The following is a 21,265-nucleotide window of genomic DNA, read 5'->3' as shown; positions in this document are numbered from 1 at the left end:
ACGGATTTTGATAAGACCTGTTTGCCGAGAAAGATCGTTTCATTCGCAGCCTCACTGCCAGCCAGCCAGGTCCATTAAAAAAAGGACTTGACAAATATTTGAAGCACCCCTACCGTCCTACCACCCACTCATCTTTATCGCATGCGATCCATACTCCTTTTTGCCAGAATCCACCAATATTTCAAAACCTGCTAGATTTTTGCAGCTAACGTGTAACTGCTGCTGCGGAATAATTAAGGTGTTTGGAATAAACAAAACTTATTCAGAATTTATTTCCATATAATCTTTTATTCTTGTAGGTAAGCAAATTAGTATTGTACATTGTACTCATAAGTTACTATTTAAATGGTGATTGGTCGCTTTTTCCTATACTTATAATATGCAACTTAGGTCGATTAAATTAATTCTACGCTTTAGCGCACGTTTTTAATGCGTCGGTAAATAAATATCTAAGTACAAAAGCACTGTTGCCAGCGTAGCATTTATTTGTATAAGGTAATGTTAATACGTGATACATATAATTACATATACAATTTATAATATTAAAAAAAAAGAACTGTTTACAGAAATTACTGAACGTAGCGTAAATGCGAGAGATTTTTGTACAAACGTTCGAATGATGATTTTGATAAAAACTTTGGTATATTTGACGATTAGTTTGAAGAGAGACTTATGGGCCCAACGTTACGCATTATTACTACTATATTTAGATCGGCCAGGCACCGACGCACCATATCGGGCGATTGTTTATTTAGCCTGAAAATGTGCACTTTGGAATGGTCGGCTGTCATGGAATGATGTCATGGAGTATATCGCTTTCCAGGGGCACGTAGCAGCATTAAATCTCAGCTTTCGAGCAGCAGGTATCCCTCTGGACCGATCGTTCGTCTCGATCCTAACAATTATTCCCTATCCGTTCATTCGTGACGCGCGATAAAATTATTCATTTATATTATTTGGCTATATCTCCCCCTCGTCCTCTCTCGTTTAAGCGTAAAAAATCCATATCGCATCTCCTCACCAATCACATATGCTTTAGTAGCGCCGCGCGTCCCTTATTATTATAACATATTTTCTCCATCAAGCCTTCAAAGCTATCACAATTGGCATTAACGCGACGCTGTGATATATAGTATATCGTACAATCTAGTTATAGCGTTAGGTCTAAACGTGAGGCATATAAATTCAGTATTATCAGTGAAGAACCAAGCTATACATATTACAAGATCCCGATAATGAGAGAGAAAATTTCATTTGGATTTGATCGATGGTGGAACAACGAAGAAGATAATAAAGCTACGAATAGTGGGACCAGGTCTCGATGCCCGATACGTAGCGATGGTACTGACTGCTGTACGGCGCAGTCACGTGACCCAATTGAGACGAGCCGTGAGGATAATGAGGATTGTGGCTGGGTATGTATTGAACGGACTGTATCGGTGGTAATGGCGGCTGCAGCTCGTGGTACCTCACCAGGTCTTGCGATCTCTCCTCCCACATGACTTCGTTCGTAGGAACCTTCTGATCGGAACAATGGGACTTGCAAGGTCTTTCCGCCTCTTCCTCGTACCTGCTCAACAAACCAGAAGAGAGCCGTTTTCCACATTTTTCCATCGGAACTTTTCGGAAAGCTGTTTACCCAAGCAATGCTGAAATGGACGAAAGGAAAACTTTCTCTCACCTGTTGAGGATCCAGTGGGTGGCAGAGGAGGTGGGTAGAGGAGCTACCGATGGGTACTGATGAACCTGTGCCACTTGGGGTGGTCTCAGATACTGGTCGAGCTCGCTGCTCTCCACTTCGTACTCTTGGAAGCTGAGCGGCAGGTTAAGACCGGCACCATCCAGGCTGCTGAGACTGTTGAGTTGAGCATCCTCCACTGGAGGAAGCCCGTCGCCCACCTCTATGTATCGAAGGTCCAAACCCGCGTGCTGATGCGCGGCATCCTCGGCAATCATCACTGCGGTCATCTCCTGCTGGTACATTCCATTATTTTGCTGATGTTGATTACCCTGAAAAAATTACAACAAAGACCAAGACCACTTTAGAAGAATTCACGATAGCCGTATCGAAGGGAAAGGTAGAGTTTTAATTTGCTAATTACTTGAACCGCGTAGTGCTGGCCTCTGGGTGTGGTAGGCGGAGTGGGCGGTGACAGTCCTTGACCAGGAGTCGTCGGTGGCGAAGAGCTGACGGCGCTCTGGGGAGAGTTGGGCACCTGATGTGCGGTCCTCGGGCTCAAATCCTCTTGCTTCATGGATCTGGAGACGCTGAAAGTAACGTTGCTTTGGTTCCTGGATGGAGAACTTTCGCGACCAGCCGAACCTCCGCCATTTTGCTTCCTTCGACGAGGCTGGTACTTGTAGTCGGGATGCTCTCGCTTGTGAATCACCCGCAGACGGTCAGCCTGCTCGATGAAGGGCTTTTTGTCGCTTTCCGAGAGCAGCCTTCGAACACGAATTTCATTGCATTGATTTCCGCATTTCTATGTATATATATGCTATGAGTTTTTTTTTAAACCGCTAAAAGATTGAAATTGTTGAACTTCTCGCACGATACAAGAGAAAGAGAGAGCGAGTAGGCCTGGAGATAGGACTATACAATTCTATCAACGTCCGTTGCTCTTTCTCTGTCAAGGAGTCGAAATGGGGGGTCTGGTTAGTGTTCCCGAGCGCGTTAAGCTCTACAAGGGGCTCGCACTCTCGTTTGACTATAAGCTCGCGCGCTCGCAACCTCGCTCACTCGAGTCTCGCCTCGCTTTTTAATGCTACTCGTGTGTTTATGTTCCCACCGCCCCCCCTCATAAACCCCTAAAGCTTGATAAGACTTTCCGGTGTAATTCCGCCGAACAGTCCCGACGACCATCGCCCAATAAATCTCACCGAGCTTCCACGCACGCCAAAATCCCTAAAGCTAACAAACCCGCGGTACAATTATCGCCAAGGACAAGCAACTCTTGAAACGAGCGAATCATCCAGATTCCACGGAAAATGCTTGATAAATAGAAAATTATCAAGACTCGGTAGGTATACTATATAGCATGGATATTAATGCGAAAGTCCGATGAAATGACGTACTTATTCTTGCGCCATTAATCAATTTCATGTAAATGGAACTAAGGAGATAAGGAAAACATGAAATATCAACACAGAACTGCTGCAAATCGTCATTCAATACCAAACTTTCTGGACTCGATATCCGTTCGATGATCTTTCGTTATTGCTGAGATTGAAAAATCTTTGGGTTGACGTATGATTAATGTCAATGAATTTTTTTCTTCCTTCGTGTCTTTTCGAAGGATTTTCGATAAGAGAACGGCTGTTGCGCGAGTGGCTGTCCACAAGTAGTATTATATACGTACACTATATGTATAATACTATATGTTTACGTGTGTGTGTGTGTGCGTGCGTGTGTATATCAGTGAAGAAGAGAGGAACGCTCCAGCGGAGTGTACTTTGTCGTAAGTTTTTTTCGTAGCTAGTGGGCCTCGACGATATTATATAGTGGCCACTTTTTACTCACCAGATGCAACGCAGTGTCAGCTAATTCGGATCTGCTCTCATACACGTCATCCATGTTATTTCTAAACTATCAGATGTTGCTTCGACTCGTTCACACGAGTTTAACCCGGAAATCAAGCTTAGTCCCCTCGAATTTCTTTGGGAACTCGACTAGAGCGTATATAATAAAAGGTGTTTCGCTTCTTTTTCATCGCACTCTCGTGCACCGCGACAAGTTGGAATCGACAAAATTTCATACTTGCAGCCTATATATATAGCAAACTAGAAAAGCAGAAGGGGACTTTGGGCATTTTCCTTACGCGCGTACGATAGGACATTTACCTGTTCTTCGTCGAGAAGTTCTATTTGCGAGAGGAACGTGATTGCAAGGGCAGGTTCGGAAAAATTCACCTGACGATGGACAAAGACCCTTCTGTAATTCTTCGGATCTTTTATCTGCAGCAGGAGGAACCAGCCGGCAGCTGCTAGCACGCGCCAAGGATGAACTACGATATCTGTTTTCTTTTTGTCAACAAACAGGCCTCCTAATATCTGAAGGAGATACGCGCTCGGTGCCAAGAAACCTGAGAGGGGAGCTTGGCATCATTCACACCTGGTACCTTATCTTTTCTCCTGTCCTCGATCATTCCTTCGATATTACAATAATGTGATAGGGATTTAATAAGGTTCACGAGTCCACAGAAATCCTTTAAGAAAATTTGCAAATTCTTCCTCTTCTGCCAGTTCAATCTCTCCGCATACGATCGAAACTACACAAGCATTCCTATACAAAAATCCTTACTTCATTAATTATGAAAGATGACGCTACAATATTAGATTTTCGCCCGTTAGACAGAGACTATTCTATGTTCTATCACGTTCGCCAAGCACCATTATAGGATTCTGCCAGTGTCAGTAATTATGCAAAATATACTTCACTTTCGAATCTGTACAAACGAATGGTCTTTCGAGAAACACGACGATGGTTCGATCAGAAAGAGCGTCGTTGGACAAAGTGGGAAAAGTTGAAAAGAACGAAGACCCGGGGAGGTGAATATAATTTTCGGTAGCGAGTGTTAATTGATGCTTGCTTGGTTTCAGAAGGTGTTAAATAATTACTGTTTGTAAGGTTCATATATATCTTTACGAAAAATACCAATTCTTCTGAGATAGAGCGTTTTTTTACGAGCTAATGTAATTTTCGTTCGTAATTGAAACGTCATTAATTGATACACGCTCCAGATTTGTTTTGACCTTTTGCCCAAGTTAGTATTGGTATAATCAAAGAACGATCTTACGAATGATCGCGATCAGTGGGTATTGTAAAATGCTTCTCTGCGGGGGTCTCGAGCGGCTCGCTCTCTGATCGCCTCGGAGGAGGGTATGGAGTATATAGGTATATTATACATTCGCGTCCCTCGTTAGTCCGCAATCAGGAAACGGATTTACTTTGCTCGTCTCCCCACCGATCCTTCCCCGAGACATCAGTGGTCTTTAATTCCTCGCACCGTACGTTCTTTCTTCGACCGAACACAGAGCGTACGAATTAAAATTTCAGGCCGCGAGAGTCGGTGGGTTCTTTGTGCAGCTTGAGATTATTACGTCACGGCTAGAAATATTCTTCTTGTTTCGGTGGAGAAACACGTGTCGAGGCGTTGCTCCCCTTTTAAAACGAAGACACTTGCTACCACGTGCAACCACGCGGTGCCACGTGGTTAAAGTGTGCTGTAACCGACTATAACCATATATATATATATATATATATATATATATATAATAGGATATATAGCTTCGTCCTCAAAATGTTGCGATCGCCAAATTCTCGAGCGAATATCGTGGGCGTCTGTAGACTTTTCGTCCAGTAGAGATAAATGTACACACGTGTTTAAAGATTTTGCAAGCGGGATTATTGCGGAAAGCGCGATTATCACGCTTGGCTGAGAATCCCGAGAAGCTAACATCTGTGAGAATCGCGCTTATCTGATCGGGAGTGAGAGAGAAAGAGAGGAGGTACGATTGAAGACACGTGCTACCGATTAATTTGATCGAAACAGTACCATTCCGTTTGGCTTCGCAGAAACGTAAATTCTCCAGCTTTCTCATCACTGTGCGCTCGCTTCAATTTAAATATTTAAATCACATTTCTTATTAAGTCGACTTACCGCCAAAGTTTTCCAAGAGTTTTCGATAATTCGGCATTGTGCAATTGTGGATACTGATCGGCCAATTTCCGCCTGGCTGCCTGAGCCCAAACCATGAAAGCGTTCATCGGTCTCTTCACGTGCGCAGCCCTTTTATCACCGGATCCCCTGCAATTCGAAGACATTATCTTCATTGGAAGCGATTTATTTTCATACATTCTCAACATGCTCGGGACAATATTATTCCCATGATATCTTCATTCTTCGGGATATAACATATTATCGAGAGAAAGAAATATAAAAGAAAAACTTGAACGCCTTCGTCACGGATTCGACAAAATAAGTCAAACTGTGAAAAGAATGCGCGCGTGTGTGTGTATTTGTATGTGTATAGAGAGAGAGAGCTATCTTATACAGACTATATGGACAGAAATGATGTGAAAACGTTCTTTCGCTTTTCAAGTATTCTGACAAGCGGTTATGTAAATCAGGCACTAATTAACGAGAGACTCTTGTTGGAATCGCCCCTGGAAAATGTAGTAGTGTAGGGAGCCACTGTGACTTGCAGAAGGAAGTGAATCCTGCTGCCGTGAAATGTATCCATATCGAGTTCTGGCGCACCCCCGGGATCAGCCTTAAAATAACACTGGTCCTGCCAGCGAGTTTCGAGCTTGGTGTCTGGATGAGTTCAAGATCCTTTTCTTTCCAAGAAGATGACTTCATAAAATGCTATTGCTGCTGAACCTGCCAGATTGACGTGACTGACGTGATTAACGTCTTGGCCGACGCCGCCATGGCCACCACCCTCTCCTATACAGCTACATATATATACTCAAACTTTGCATCACTATTTTCTTTTTCCTTTCGATCGAGAGGACCCTCTCTCTGGCTTTCGAGTGGGGACCCTCCGAAATAAGGGGGAGGGGATTTGTGCTTGATTTTCCTCTCATTTTAAAACGATCGCTAAAGATTTCTATACAAGGAATTCGGTAAAAGGGTGTGATAGGGATGCAAAAGGTAACTCGTATAATGTACGTTTCAGTCTCTTTGAAATGAATAGGGCGTTAAATCTGTAAGTAAACCGAAAGCCTTAATTAGCAAGAACCCACTAATAGGGATTTTCACACTATCTATGCATAATAATATTCAGTTCTAGTATATTAGGGACTGTGTATTAGCGAATGACTTCTCATGACGAAAATTAGAAAAACCCAATCTTGATTTCATTCTCATTGCTAAATATTATGGAATATGGAATAGTAAAAAACAATTTCTGCAGGCGTCCAACAGTCTATGCTAAAAGCAATATCCTAAGGATGGCTCGATCGTTAATTAAGATAACTCTAATTGGGCAAAAATGTCGCTATCGTTCTCTCGTCAGTATTGGCGTGAGTTAACGAATGGGTATGCGGTAAATAGAATCAAATGAATCATTGGCTTTGTCCAGATTTTCAGTAAAGTGGAAGTGGCGGAGGGGGGAGGCGGGCAACCACCGAGAGTTCCTGGGAATTAAAAAGCAGTCCAAATTATCGGTTTCTATCGCGAGGAATAAACACGGTACCCTGTGGCCACCCCAAGATAACCCTTATAATTGAGGGTTACTGATAAGCAGCGGTACGCATAACGATACACTTTCGAGATTTGGAACTCATTCAACCATCGAGTCCCTCTTAGAACTCTCCCCCCCCCCCTTATACCCTCCTCGTGTAGCTACACATTTTTTCTTTCCAATCGTCAGCTCTCAATCATTTTTCTCTTCACCCCTGATTATCCGAATCGACGTTTGCTCTCCTCCATTGAAAAATGCTCATTTCTCTTCTAAAGACACGACCCATCTCGCAAAAGCTGATCTACGATTTGCACCCGAGCTAATTAGAGAATTATTACACGAGATCAGCCGCGAGCGTTAAACGCGGGCGCGAATCTCTCGCGAAGCTCTCAGAGTTATATTACAGTTGCGTAATTCCCTGGTCAGCTGCATTCCCCTGTATAATCTCCTCGCTCGCTTTCGCAAAACCAAGAGCCTCCTATATTTATCGATTGGCAGCGATAGAATTTCGCAAGTTTCGACAAGTTGGCAGCAAGCAGCGTTAACTCATCATCGCTATGCATGCGGTCCCGTTCGAAGGAGTTATATGTCTATTCGTGCGTTTTGCATGGCCAAAAGTGCCTGGCTCGAGGCTCCTATCTTCCAACAACAAGCCTGATGCGTACGCGTCCTGTCTACGTGTCCTATTATACCTTATTGTACTCTCTTCCCACGACGATGTGTATCGCTCACAGCTTGGGAGCCAAGTGGCCGGGCCCGATCGAGCATTAATTAGCTAATTTCCGTTAATTGGCAAGCGAGGACATTTTTCCACACGCCGTTTCCCAGGCCGGGGAAACGAGTGCGTCATAATTGAGTTAGCATTACGTATTTTTACGGCTACGCTGCGTTCCCCGCTTACCCTCCCAATACCCCGTTAGCGTTTCACTATTTTTTCCCCTTTTCACCTCTACCTAGCAGCTCGTAAGTGCGCTTGCAAAGATTTAGCGGGAGACATGCCACATTAACACTTTTGGTGTTAACGTCGAGCGCGGAATCGAGAAATTTTCCTCTGGTACCTACTATAATACCTGTCATTTGCCGATCCCACAGGGGTTAACCGAAACTCAATTTGATTTATGGAATCACGATTCGTGTATGTTTTTAATATAGTATAGTACAGAAACCTCGCTACGACCCAGCCTTTTGCTGCATCATTTCGGTCCATCTCATTTCTAAACTTGAAAAAAGAAAACGATTTGAAAGAGACACGTGTGTGCAGGTGATTTCAACGGGTGTACTATATATATTCTAAACCTATTTTGCTGTGTTTCTTTGTCTACAAAATTTCCAGAAGAAATCATCGTGGATGATTATGAGGGATGCAGTCGATTAATTTATATATTAAACGTCGAACGATAATTTTATGCACCAAAAGAAAGAACTTACTTGGTAGCAACGGGTACCAGGGTCCAGTCGTATCCCTCGAGAACTTTAGCGACGGCTGCACTGATTCCTTCATCGCCATTGCCAGTCAGAGCCGGCGATTTTCCATTATTATTATTAACGCTACAGCTATTATTGTTGTTATTGTTGTTGCTGTGGTTCACAGCTACGTTACTGATGTTACTGTTACTACTTCCGGTCGACGAGATAGACCCGGACGATTCTCCCATCATGTCATTCATATTACGTCTCTCAAATCACAAAAGTTCGCTTGAAAATCTTGCAAGACTTTAGGACATTCGATCGATCGTCATGCTAACGATCGAAGAAACGTTAGAGCAACGTAAATTTGTCCACTATAAATATCGCACTGATCATATCACGATTTCTCGATTTTCACGCTCGTCGACTTGGGATAATATTCTAGGCACAGGTATATTCTAGGTTCAGAGCTCCGCTCCATTCGCCCTGGCGAAATTTCGATCTTTCGAGTTCATCGATCACTTGTCACTTTAAAAATCCGTGTGAAACTGTGTTTTTTTCTGTATATTCTCGTGTATTCCCGGGAAAGCAGGATGATTCACCGATGACTTTGGTAGACGAGCACGCGTGTTTAAAAAAAGAAGCAGGAGCAGGGAAGGAAGACAGGAAAGAAGAGAGACAGAAGTTGGATAGCGAGATTGTCTCTCGATCAGCCAGCTGGTCGGTCGCGATTTGCGTCGGTGGTGGCTGGCGGTTGGCGCGTGCTCGATCAGCGCTCGAGTGAGGTGGTTGCTTGTATCTCGCCCGAGGCGTTTTCTGTCTTTCCGTCCTCGCGACCGCAACCGCAGCCAACGTCACCCTCGCTTTCCCCCTCGGCCCCCCTCGTCCTCACCCCGGGGGCGGAGCCAACACTTGTTGCTTGCGCGCGCCCAGCTCCACACAATCTCCCTCGCAGGACCCACAATTCTAATATATCCGGCAAGTATATACCAAATTCCCAAACGCGAAAGCGCGACTTGACAAATTCTTCCCTCAAAATGAAAAACTTGCAATTTTCTCGTGGAAATTTTGACTTCTTTCCTGTAGAAACAGCGAGAAAATGCTCTAAAAACCTGGTAAATCAAGGTAAACCGAGATTTTGCACTAGGAGATTGAATTGGAGCAGGTATTTTCGATGGAATGTCTCTTTGAATGAATTATAAGCAATCGGTGAGATTTGGCAGAGCGATGATGACTGGATGATCCGTGGGTTTGGACCACCCCCACTACCATTGGGAGATTGCCGCAGGGCGCAGGCCGCTAGCTCTTTCCCCTCCAGATTATACGGTTTATTTCGGTACGCGAGACTCGGCGACTCGACAGTTCGACCGAGTCGTACGGTCAGGAGGAGAGTTGCCATGGCTACGATATCCTCCGAGAGGAGGACCAATCGCGTACCTTCTTGCTCCTCCTATCTGCCAGTTTCCTCTTCCCTTCTCGCTTCCATTCCCGACCCGCTCCGGCCGCTCTCCTTTATCCTCTCTACGCATCGCATTTAATACCCTCTTGCCACAGTCACGCCATTGGTCCAAACGAGCATCTCGCAATTATCAGCCCACCGAATCTCAGATTCTCTCGCTCTCCCGCGATTCGCAGCTCACCTAAAATATTCTCCACAAAACTACCATCTACGATTCCCAATACTTATACGTATCATTTGAGGGATTTTCAACATAATTTTTTTACAAGGAATCGCAGCAACGTTGCGAGCAGAGAATTTACGATATCCACCCACGTCGATTCAACAACTTTCTCATTCGTGCAACGTATCAAAAACGCGACTGCGGACAGTAGAATCGAGACTCGACTACACGTTGACAGCCAGGAATGAGCACGGTTTGTCGAAAAGACACTGTCATCACGAGCGGTGTTAGCGCTTTCCCCGTCAGTTCGATTCCATTAATCAAATCACTCGCAATTAGGGATTCCCCAATAAAGTCAACAGAGACGAGAGGCGCGCGATAACTAGTGGTATAGTGGAAAAGTCCCGACGTGGTTTTATTGGACTGGCGGAATTGACTGAAAATGCGTATGATCAGGGTGTACGGTATGTGTGTATGTGGACTGGTCGTTCCGTTCTAATGGACTGATATATTATTATAGTATTTATATTATGTAGCGTATATGGTGGCTCCGGTACGACGAGGTAACCCCAATGACACTGCAAAATCTACAGAAACACCGTTGGGGGTCCGACGGGCCACCTCCTGTGGGGCTACATGTGTCCCTCCTCCCCCTCTCCTCCTCCTTCTTCCTTCGGTTAAATCGCTCGCGGCCCCTTTCAACTGTCCGACGGCCACCGCGCTCCGACCATATTTTATGACCGCTAACTGTACAGAACATTATACTTTCGACCAGAAATTTCAAACTTTCCGCCAAAATTCTCTTCCCAAAGACGCACGCTCCATCTTTCCTGCGCACCTTGTCGATCGATCGCCCTCGACGAAATCGGTCAAACTATTATGGGGCAAGAAGCCGAAGCAGCAGCAGAAGAAGAAGAAGAAGAGGAAGAAAAATCGTACACGTGTATACTACTCTTTAAATCCAGCAAACACATTGGCGCCACGTGCGCCTGTCGGATTGTTTACAAGGCGAAGAGCAGAAATCCGTCTTCGAGAAATCAATATTATTGTTCACGTCGAGCTAAAATTGAATCGAGCACACAGATTACCGGGCGGCCAGCGGGAAATCGAGATCTTTTCTCTTTGCACCGCGATTTCACTTAAATAAATTCTTCGGCGCGCAGCAGCTATATCTTCGGTCTGCGCAAATATTTCCAAAAGGCTCAAAGAACTTTAATCTTCCATTATAAACTATTATGAAGAAGATGTAGGGAATGCGCAGAACGAATAAGGGTAAATGATCTTATGAATTTATTTTATTGCGTTCTTCTGCAGCAGAATTATCGCTGCTTGGAACAAAATTGCGGTTGGTGTTAATTTCTATTGGTCGGATTTGAACGAGATGCTTTAAAGCGCTACGGGCTCGCGACGGCGAATGAATCTGGCGGGTGCAAGTATAAGAAAGCTTCCTTTGATCTTGCCACAAAAGCCGCCACACGGCATTGACCGTGGTTTATATATGCTCGTGTATGGAGTACTGTATTCGCTAGCTCACTCATTCATTAAATTCGTTGTATAATTAGGCTCCCTGGCTAAGAGTAAAACTGTCAACCCGCGACACAAGCATCGAACCGCGAAAAAGGCTTCGCGAAATTGCCTCGTGCTACCGAATCACGTGCCCCTCCCCCCTTCTCATCCCTCTCTCTTTCTCTCTCACGCTTTAAACATCTTTTTTCTCGCCACGCCGTTTTACAGTATGTCTTATTTGATCACATTTTCAGGTTTTAAACACAAATACTCCAATTCAACCAAATCCAACGATAATTTATTTTATTCCTTATGGGGTTTATAATGCAAAATTTAATATTAAAATTATCATTATTTTATAAGAAAAATGCAATAAAGTTCTTTAAAAGTAAAAGAAATATTTAATTTGGAAATCAATATTGGTAGTAAAAAATTATGGTTTAACGAATGTTTGAAAGAATCCTATAACGATTTAATTTGTAAGTTATTTTAAATGTTGTATTTTTATAATAATGTGGCTTCAGGTGAGGTTTGATTACAAGTAGTGGGTATGGTGGTACGGATCCGTATAGGTGAAGAAAGAGGAAAAGGAAGAGCCCCCACCCTATGGAGGTAGTCCACGGAACCGCCTCCACCGTCCTCTGGGCAGCTTTCTGTGCGTCGTGTGCCAGACGTGTGCTTGTCGTTTCAGCCTCTTTCGTGGACCAACCTGTGTGCCTCTGCCCGTTCAACACTTCGCACGTTCCAACCAGCCATTTCATTTCGCTCCTGCCTTCTTCCCTCATAATTATCTTCTACTAATTTTCTATAGTATCCTAATGACCCAAACAATTGTTGTTTCACTTAAATTATTAGTATCGATTAATAAGGACTACTCCGTCAGTCATAAAACTCGTCACACTTTTCCATCGTTACAGTGATAGTATTATTCAATAGCTGAAAATTTGCTGGAAATTTGTTTAAAATCTCTATCGAGTACAAATATCGATTTAGCGTGAAGTGTTTGGATAGTGTATTTTACACGGGAGTTAACGTAGTGTTTACAATAAATGGAAAACTGACGGATATTCGATGAGACGATAATTTTAATTTGGTGTATTTAATCAAAGAGTTGAAAGATATACGTACAGTAAACGCATCGGGAGCGAGGAAAATGGAAGCTCAACATCCGGACAGTTTGTCGTCGATGGACGGAAAAGCCGGTCCATCTAATCCTGATGGATGTACGAGTTCATTGGACGATGCAGTGGGAAAGCTGCTTCAAGGTTTCTTATCAATTAACTCTCAACAATTTTACCTATTATAATTTTATAATCTGTATCAATCAATGTTAATATATGGTAAATGATTAAAAATACCGCGGCAAAGTAAACTATAGTAAGAATATATCCAGGCAGTTATCCATTCTGGACTTTCTCTTTGTATATCCCGTGATCTCTCTCTCTCTCTCTCTCTCTCTCTCGGGCCCTGGGTCTTTCCGCAATCGAGTCATTTAAGGACACTTTAATTGGCGCTGAAAGCCTCCGTCGTCGACCATTGCTCTTCTGCTGACTTCTCAAATTTATCTACTGATACTCTGCAGAAAGAGAAAGAGGTAAGGGGGGGGGGGGCAGACAAGAGGATCTGGGATAAATTGCAAGGCGGAAAGGGGAGGCTCGACGGAATAAGAACGGGAAAGAAGAATGAGAAACGGGAGTGGGAGACGTGGTTGGTGGCAAGAAGGAAGAAGAGAAATAGAAAGAGAGAGAGAGAGAGAGAAAGACGAAAATGAGCATGCGTAGCCGCAACCGAAAGACACAGCAATTCGAGGAAGATTTGCGTGGCAGGTGCTGCGAACGGAGCGAAACCGCACAAATCTACAAGCAGCCGCTAATTATGAGAGGCCCGAATTAAATCTGACACATCGGTCCGCGCATCTTATATACTTGGACTTGGGCGTGCTCGGCGCACTCTCGGCTTAATTTACGATTGGTCAGCATTAGATTCAATGTGCTCCCGGTAATTTTGGAATACGACCAATATCAACGTCACCCTTTCTCACTTATAAGTTTTATTACATTTCGCAAGTCTTCGGAATTGTTGAATGTGACTGAATGACGGATAGTCGAATGAAGCCGTTGAACAGTATATATACCTATATACCTTCAAAGAGACACGTTAAACCTTTTCGAAGCGCTCTGTATAGCTTTGAAATCATGCCATATATACATATATACTGTACTCTACATTTTCTGATTATACCTTATAGTACCGTATGTAAATCTTTTGATACAAATATTGTGTTAATCGCTAGTAATCATTGGGAAAATAAAGAAAGCTTCCACTGTACGGTGTATTTTCGTTGAGCAATCGCGCAATTCCATGTAAATTATTCTGGTCCAGTGTGAGCATTGTCAAGTGGAGGACTCGGCAAAGAGAAAAGGGAACCGACAGAGGGACCGCATTAACGAAGCATAACCCTATGATAATTAACTGCCGGCGACATAGCTAACGCGCCCTTGGTGACGCTTCGCCACGTGTCACAGCATTCCAAGTAACTTCCTTACCTCCGCTAACGATCGGCAATGCGAGACCAAACAATTAGCTCCCTACCACTTATGATGCCAATCTTCGTCAGAAATCCAACTCTCGGTTTCTTCTCATTAAATACGCTCTCCGGTATTCGTGCTAAGAAAGTAAATCACGCACGTTTCCTGCTTTATTTTTTCGCTTCTTAGTAGTATACCTATACCGAAATATAATTTATAGCGCGACGAGCGATGTTTCTCCTTCGGGACAGAGGATTAACGAGATGTTGCACAACAGCTTCGTGGTTTATGGACATGTGTACGTGACGTCGTACGTTGACAGTATGTTGAAAAACTGCACCGTGCTTGTGCGAGGTACCCACACCTTTGTGAATGTAAATGTTAAAGAGATTACAGCAGCGTGCAAGCTCTCTTGAGATAATAAAGCTGAGTAAGGTAGAAGGAAATTAATTGACCAAGAGCGCAAATATTGGCTCCATCAAGTGTAGTGTCACTGAGGATGCAGGTGCCGCTTTATCTCGGGTATTTCTTTACGATCCAATTTTCGCAGATGGAGCCTGCTTCCGGTCCACCTATCTCTCCTATCTTTGTAAACATAATTGTGCAAACAGTGACTTTCGTCCCTTTTTTACCACCCTTCTCAGGAAAAAGGCTTATCTCGGCAAGAATTGCTTTCAAGGATAACTATTTTATAGTGGTAAAATAAGAGTGGAAAAATCTACGTATTGCGATAACGAGATTCACGGGTTACTTATATCGATATAAAAAATGAGTTTATGCTTTTTAGGATACGATTGGACATTACTTCCGGTAACATCGCGCGCCGGAGGACGAAGAAACGCTCATGTGAAACGTCCGATGAACGCGTTTATGGTCTGGGCTCAAGCTGCACGCCGACGACTGGCAGATCAATACCCACAGCTTCACAATGCCGAATTGTCTAAAACATTAGGAAAATTGTGGAGGTAAAAGTAATCTTTTTTCAAACCCTCATCTCATATCCCTTTTGTATCACGAAATCCGCATTAATATTTTACTCTTAACAGAATTCTCAGCGATGGAGAAAAACAGCCATTTATCGAAGAAGCGGAAAGGTTGAGGAACGCGCATAAAAAGCAACATCCTCATTACAAGGTTCATAAACCGACAAATGATAATTTTTTTGTGCTACATAGGTAAAAGTTCAGCCCTATTCGGCTTTTCCAGTATCAGCCACGTCGTAGGAAGCCAAAAACCGAGGACCAGATGAGCATATCGATGAATCGTGGTTCGCTGCCCTCGTGCAACAGTAATTTGGATACTGGAGGATCAGGGGACTGTGGATATGGTCGACTATACGCGGATAACACAGCGAAGAGCTACGAAAGACCAATTTATCATGATCCAAAATCAACTTACGATCTTTCCAGATCGTCCTGGACAGCCGAGAATATTAAGTACTCACCTAACGAGCATATAGCCAAGCCCTATGAAATTCCTCCAATTAAATACGAGCCCACGATGAAAAGCTATATAGACATGAAACGCCACGAAGCAGCTGGTCCCAAATGTCACGAAGCTATCTCGAAATATTCGGACTTGCAAACTAAATCGTACGAATTGCCGAGGTACCCGGAATCAAAAACCTATCAGGATACGCTGAAATATTCCGGGGACATTGCTGGCGCTAGTAAAAACTACACGTGCATGCACAGTCAGTATTATTCTACTCCGGAGAATTATTCGATGCACGAAGAAAATGATTACCAGCCTCAAGGTATGTCTGCCCACAGTTTTTATCCATATATCTCAGCTTCCATGGCTCAATCACCCTATTATATGACGCCACGGTAAGGTGCTACATTCGCCCCCAATTCAGGAATCGTGTAAATAGAGTTATAATGTCTTTCTTTATATTTTAATTGTATACAGGGTGTTTGTAAAAGTCACGCGACCCTGACGAACGAGCATTTCTCCAATATCTTATTATATCGATTGAAACTTTAGAAACAACTTTAATATATAATATTTTACGAGGCGTCACCTGATTAACGGCCAAGCCGGAAAACCATCTTACACTTGTGACTTCTTGCAAGAATACAATTTTATATACTTGTTAATTATTCTTTTGGCAAAAATCAACAATTATAAAATGTCAAAGGATTTTTCTTCTAAACATGCAGGTCTCATCGTCCATGGCTTTCAGTTTCACCATTACTCAAACGACAGCCAATATAAAAGTAGTAAAACTATAAGAAATTAGTTATTTCTTGTATTGTAAAATTATAGGATGCTGAGAAGCTATCATCGTACTATGAGCAATAGTTTATGGAATCAGTTAATAAATGTAGCTGAAGAGAGATATATTGCAATAATTTATTTTAAATTAACAAAAAAGAATTAAGCGAAAGGAGATGGGACTGCAAGAATAAATCGCTTTTTTTTCAGTAAACCATTTAATTGTATTCTAATGTCTTTATCTCGATAAAACTTCATGTTGAAATAAATATATCACAAAATTGGTCTTTGTTACTTGTATCTTGAACAATGCTATTTTTAATTTATACATTATAAATAACTGAGGTAATTAGATAAGTGACTCGAGTATAACATATACAATCAATAAAATCTCATAATACATTTTGTAAATAAACAGTTAAAATATTATATATAATAGGCATATAATTTGGTTTTATGTTTACATGGAACGATTTATTTAATACTATTATTCTATAGCCATTTATTGATCTTTAGCCACCTCTTGGTAATTTCATTGAAGTCAAGGTACATTAAATTATTGATTGGAACAATGATTACTTAAAAATAGTCATCAATTGTGCTAAATAATTTAATATAATAAATAGAAAAGTTTTTCAATTAAATAAACAGTTGAATAAATTTATCAACCATCACGTATGATAAAAAGAAATTATCTACAAATTATAACAAAGAAAAAGTTGTACCTTCTCCAGATAAGAGCATTGTTAATTAATAAGTAAAGATAAAATAAAACTTTAATAGCTATTGTTAATCACCTTTTATTCCTAGCAGCACAAAATGTCCTCAGTAAATACCAAGAATACTTAGGTAGATATCTGAAGATATTCCTAGTATTTACTTAGGGATTTTGAACTACCTGGAGCATTACGATCGACCATAACAGCCAGCTCCTTAATTAAATCCCTATTTGCATGCATGAAAGCTTTGGCAGTCCAAATCATGTCTGCCAGAACTTCATCACTTTTCTCATCCATAGCAACATCAGTGGATAATTGAGGATTAAATCTATAATAAGGGACACCTATCATTGAACACCAGGTTCTTGCCCTATCTACTACTCTACCATTAGTAGCAGTAGCTTGATCAACAAGCAGTGTAGCCATAGTAGATACCCCAAAGGCTAATTTATATGTACCCCACAAGCTATCTGGCCTAAAAATGTCAACGTCAGACAGAGGGATAGTGGGTACTAAACCAGTACCAAGTGAAACTACTAAAGAAAGATCTATAACCTCTTCTTCTAAATTTATGGCTTTCAAAGCAAGATTATACTCATGAATTTCGGTTATGGCATCTAATGTAGGATTATTAGCTATTAAACCACCATCTAAAAATCTACCGAATGCTCTGAAGTATGAAGGTGCTGCACCACTTGCTCGTGCAGCTTTCCAAAGTAGTTGTTCTTCAGGGTGTAATGTTCTTTTAAAGACAGTATTTACAGGTACATTTAATAACTGACTAGGAGATTCATAATTTCTAAAAATATGTAGATCAAGTGGCTTGCGGTCTGCTAGAACACCAGTTATCATAAGTTTTGGCATAGTGATATCAGCCATTACAGTATCTGTACCTAAACATTCTTTTAAAACTTTTTCCAAGCCTTCACTGTTATATGGCCTCATACCAACAAAAGCTTCTTCTTTAATTCGAAAATAAAGTGCTTGACATTCTCTTAGACTTTTTCCAGCTGCTAGTCCAAGAGCAAGTATACCACCAGTTGATGTACCAGCTACCCATTCAAAACAACTTATTATTGGTTTATTTAAAACAGATTCAATTTCTAGTAATGTTTGAATGAGAACCAATCCACGAATACCACCACCATCCATGCATAATAATCTGCCTCCCTTCTTGCGCTTTTTTTCTAAAGATGCTAGCTTATCCATTCCTGCTACGTGAAGCATTTGATCCAAAGCTGTGCGTTTTATAGTTATAGGAGGTTCACTGGGAGTTATACCAATATAATTCTCAGACGATTTGCAGCCTAAATTACAATTAGTCATGTTTGGAGAACAACGCAAAGCTCCTACAGCCTCAAGGTAATATAATATTTTGTGACCCTCATTAGTTCCAAGATTTACCAAATGCCTCGGCGTTTCTCCTTTATTATTAACCGCGTTTAAATCAGCACCAAACCCAATCAACATTTGAACAATAGTTGGGGTAGACTGTGATGTTGCAAGATGCAACGGAGTATTTCCTTCATTATCAGGAATGCTCACAGAAGCCATGTGACTGAGTAATGCAACTACACATTGTAGTCTTTTCCTTATGACCATAATATGTAATGCAGTTCGACCCATAAAATTCAGAGCATCTACATTGCAGTTTTTTTCAATTAATGCATTAATTACTTCTCTGCCACATGACCAGTGTAATGGAGTACCACCATATTTCATATCCTCAGCATGAAGTTTCAAATTTGGCTTATCATGTAAGAAATCTCCAACATAACCAGGACTTGTAGGCTTATCATCCATAGCAGGAATATTCACATCTGCACCAATCAATAATAAAGCTTTGACACAGTCAGGCTTGTCATTTAAGCATGCTAGATGAAGAGGTGTATAACCATCACAATTTCTACTGTTTAAGGTACTTGGAAGACTAGATCCCAATGCCATAATGATTTCCTTAGTAGAGGAAGCTGCATAATGATACACTGTATTTCTTTGATGATCTAGATGTTCTAGAGAGCTTTTTGAATCTATCAGAAGTTGTACTATTTGTAAATTGTTTGTCTGGATAGCAACTTGTAATGGTGATTCGCCTGTGGTAGCATCGCCACTATTCAAATGACTGTTTACTGCAGCATAGGTGAAACCATCACTGAGACAAAAGTATGCTGCAAGGTGAGCTAATGTCCATGTTGGGTATAAACTCAACGTATCACATAGTTTTTGAAGCATGCTCAGATTACAAATCTGTGGAAGCATAAATAACATTGTATTAGATGTTTGTTTATTAAAAAGAAAAATTGCATAATTATAAATTTTTTTGTTTTAAATTACCTTTTTAAATATTTGAACAAACATAGGAATTTTATCCTTAAATATTTTGAATTGTTTCTCAGCATCCTCTAGGTTTTGAGATCGATATAAACTATAAAATTAACATTTTTATTTAACATTTTTCTTAACTGGACTGATTTAAACTTAATTAAACATTAATTTTGTAACCTACTTATTAAAATATTACCTGTATGCAAAAACAATTGATTCTGTGCAAGGCCTGTGTAGGAGAACCTCGTATTTATTATTACTTTTGTCTTTTGGTGGACCATACAAAACAATACCATCTTCACGATTTATAATTTCTCTATTGCTGTAATCTTCAACGTCGATTTCTATAACTTTGTTTGGTGGAGACTCCGCAAAAACAATATTTCGAAGAACGTTATTAGCAATTGTTCCAAGCCATGCCATGATTTACGTAATTCGCTAATAATCGCTATTAAAGAGAATGATCTGTCGAAAAATGGTTAATCTTAAATAAAAATAGCACAAATGTTTATGAGGTTATGTAAGATCAAGTCAAATCCGAGTCACACGCACAACGAAATTTTTTTTATAATATTAAAACTAAAAATCTATAATATTTTTTAAAAATAAGTAATAATACACTTACAATCAAAACTTCGTTTAATTAATGAGTACATGGACCGTGGCATGGAAGAAATGAGTAACTTGATTTGACCAAAGTTTAATGCTTTTATCTGTGTGATTAGTGCTGATTGATATGATCATATGATACACAGTACACAGCGCCAGAGATAGTATTTATAATCGCAGAGCCGACAACAGAACCGCAATGTAACCTGTGACGCAACTATTGAATTTGAAGTTTGACCGTCAAGGTCAAGGGGGGTCAAACCTTAAAGCTAAAATCACACGGAACTTGATTTTCTATTAGATCCGCTTGCTGTATTTGTGAAGATTGACCAATGAGGATATTATTTTCAGTTTGCAAACATATTCTTATTGGTCCTCGTTCTTGTAAGTCCAGTATGTTGAGTACTAAAATGTAAAATTATGGGAATTTGTGTGTGGTCTCCCCACCATGCCTCCTTGCTATGTATTCTTTCCATAACCAAACGTTCACGCGACACGTTAATTCTCGCGCCGTGAGATTCCACCTTTAGTATACATATATGTACAGAGCTAGTTACGTGCTAGCAGTAAATTACCGAACGTAGCCTATGAATAAAACAAACTTGAATTTAACTTAGCAATTACTTAACACGAATACTGCTCTAAACATTTAACACAACCCTTTAAAAATTTTTCAAATCATTATTACGTTGAAGTACGAAAAAAATTGCTTAGTTTATCGACGCGTCTCTCGAGTTATATGTATACCGTGATGGTTGGAAGTTTTAACACTAGGTGGCGCAAGCTTTCAGATTCTTATGTAGAATTGTCTTATAGCTCGCAATATAATTCTAAATTTATAATACAAAATTCAAAGTAGCTTTTAATGAGCTATATATCATTATTTAAATAAAATTTTCTGTTTTAATTTAAAACAATCAATATAATCTTTAATAGAAACCTAAAATGTTACAGGCTGCTATTGTGTCACGCAATAGTTTTTTTACATTTTGACCAACATATTCAACTTAAATTAATTCTTTTTTACATGAGGTATAATAGTTAAGCCTTATTTATAAGGTCTTAATTAATAATCCGGAAATGCAGGATTCGGTTTGGCTCTGCATTTCCTGAGTTCTCCGAGGTTGAAACAATTACATGCAAG

The 21,265-nt window shown here is 40.9% G+C and overlaps 3 protein-coding genes across 4 annotated transcripts; 1 reads left to right on the top strand and 2 right to left on the bottom strand.

Annotated features, from left to right (window-relative positions):
• Positions 1-293: 293 nt before the first annotated feature.
• On the bottom strand, positions 294-9,676 carry LOC136780444 (transcription factor SOX-10-like). The gene is made up of 5 exons (XM_066738806.1): positions 8,617-9,676; positions 5,661-5,807; positions 2,103-2,445; positions 1,682-2,010; positions 294-1,570 (listed from the first exon to the last, which is right to left on the bottom strand). Exons 1-5 carry the CDS (start codon positions 8,853-8,855, stop codon positions 1,297-1,299), a joined length of 1,332 nt encoding a protein of 443 aa, XP_066594903.1. The 5' UTR covers positions 8,856-9,676; the 3' UTR covers positions 294-1,296.
• Positions 9,677-12,263: 2,587 nt separating this feature from the next.
• On the top strand, positions 12,264-16,492 carry LOC136780365 (transcription factor Sox-8-like). 2 transcript variants are annotated; one of them, XM_066738674.1, is made up of 5 exons: positions 12,264-12,988; positions 15,039-15,216; positions 15,298-15,385; positions 15,458-16,007; positions 16,163-16,492. In XM_066738674.1, exons 1-5 carry the CDS (start codon positions 12,877-12,879, stop codon positions 16,171-16,173), a joined length of 939 nt encoding a protein of 312 aa, XP_066594771.1. In that variant the 5' UTR covers positions 12,264-12,876; the 3' UTR covers positions 16,174-16,492. The 2 variants fall into 2 exon arrangements, with proteins under 2 accessions (XP_066594771.1, XP_066594770.1); XM_066738673.1 differs by having other exon boundaries at positions 15,458-16,492.
• Positions 16,493-16,679: 187 nt separating this feature from the next.
• Positions 16,680-20,338, bottom strand: LOC136780364 (85/88 kDa calcium-independent phospholipase A2-like). The gene is made up of 4 exons (XM_066738672.1): positions 20,138-20,338; positions 19,709-19,977; positions 19,522-19,612; positions 16,680-19,434 (listed from the first exon to the last, which is right to left on the bottom strand). Exons 2-4 carry the CDS (start codon positions 19,933-19,935, stop codon positions 17,338-17,340), a joined length of 2,415 nt encoding a protein of 804 aa, XP_066594769.1. The 5' UTR covers positions 19,936-19,977; positions 20,138-20,338; the 3' UTR covers positions 16,680-17,337.
• Between the last annotated feature and the right edge of the window lie 927 nt (positions 20,339-21,265).

This window comes from Prorops nasuta, unplaced genomic scaffold, assembly GCF_024137725.1.
Source record: "Prorops nasuta isolate Cenicafe-Biocafe unplaced genomic scaffold, Cenicafe_Pnas_1.2 PNAS00019, whole genome shotgun sequence".
Classification (NCBI taxonomy): Eukaryota; Metazoa; Arthropoda; class Insecta; order Hymenoptera; family Bethylidae; genus Prorops; species Prorops nasuta.
This window is presented reverse-complemented; position numbering and strand designations above follow the sequence as displayed.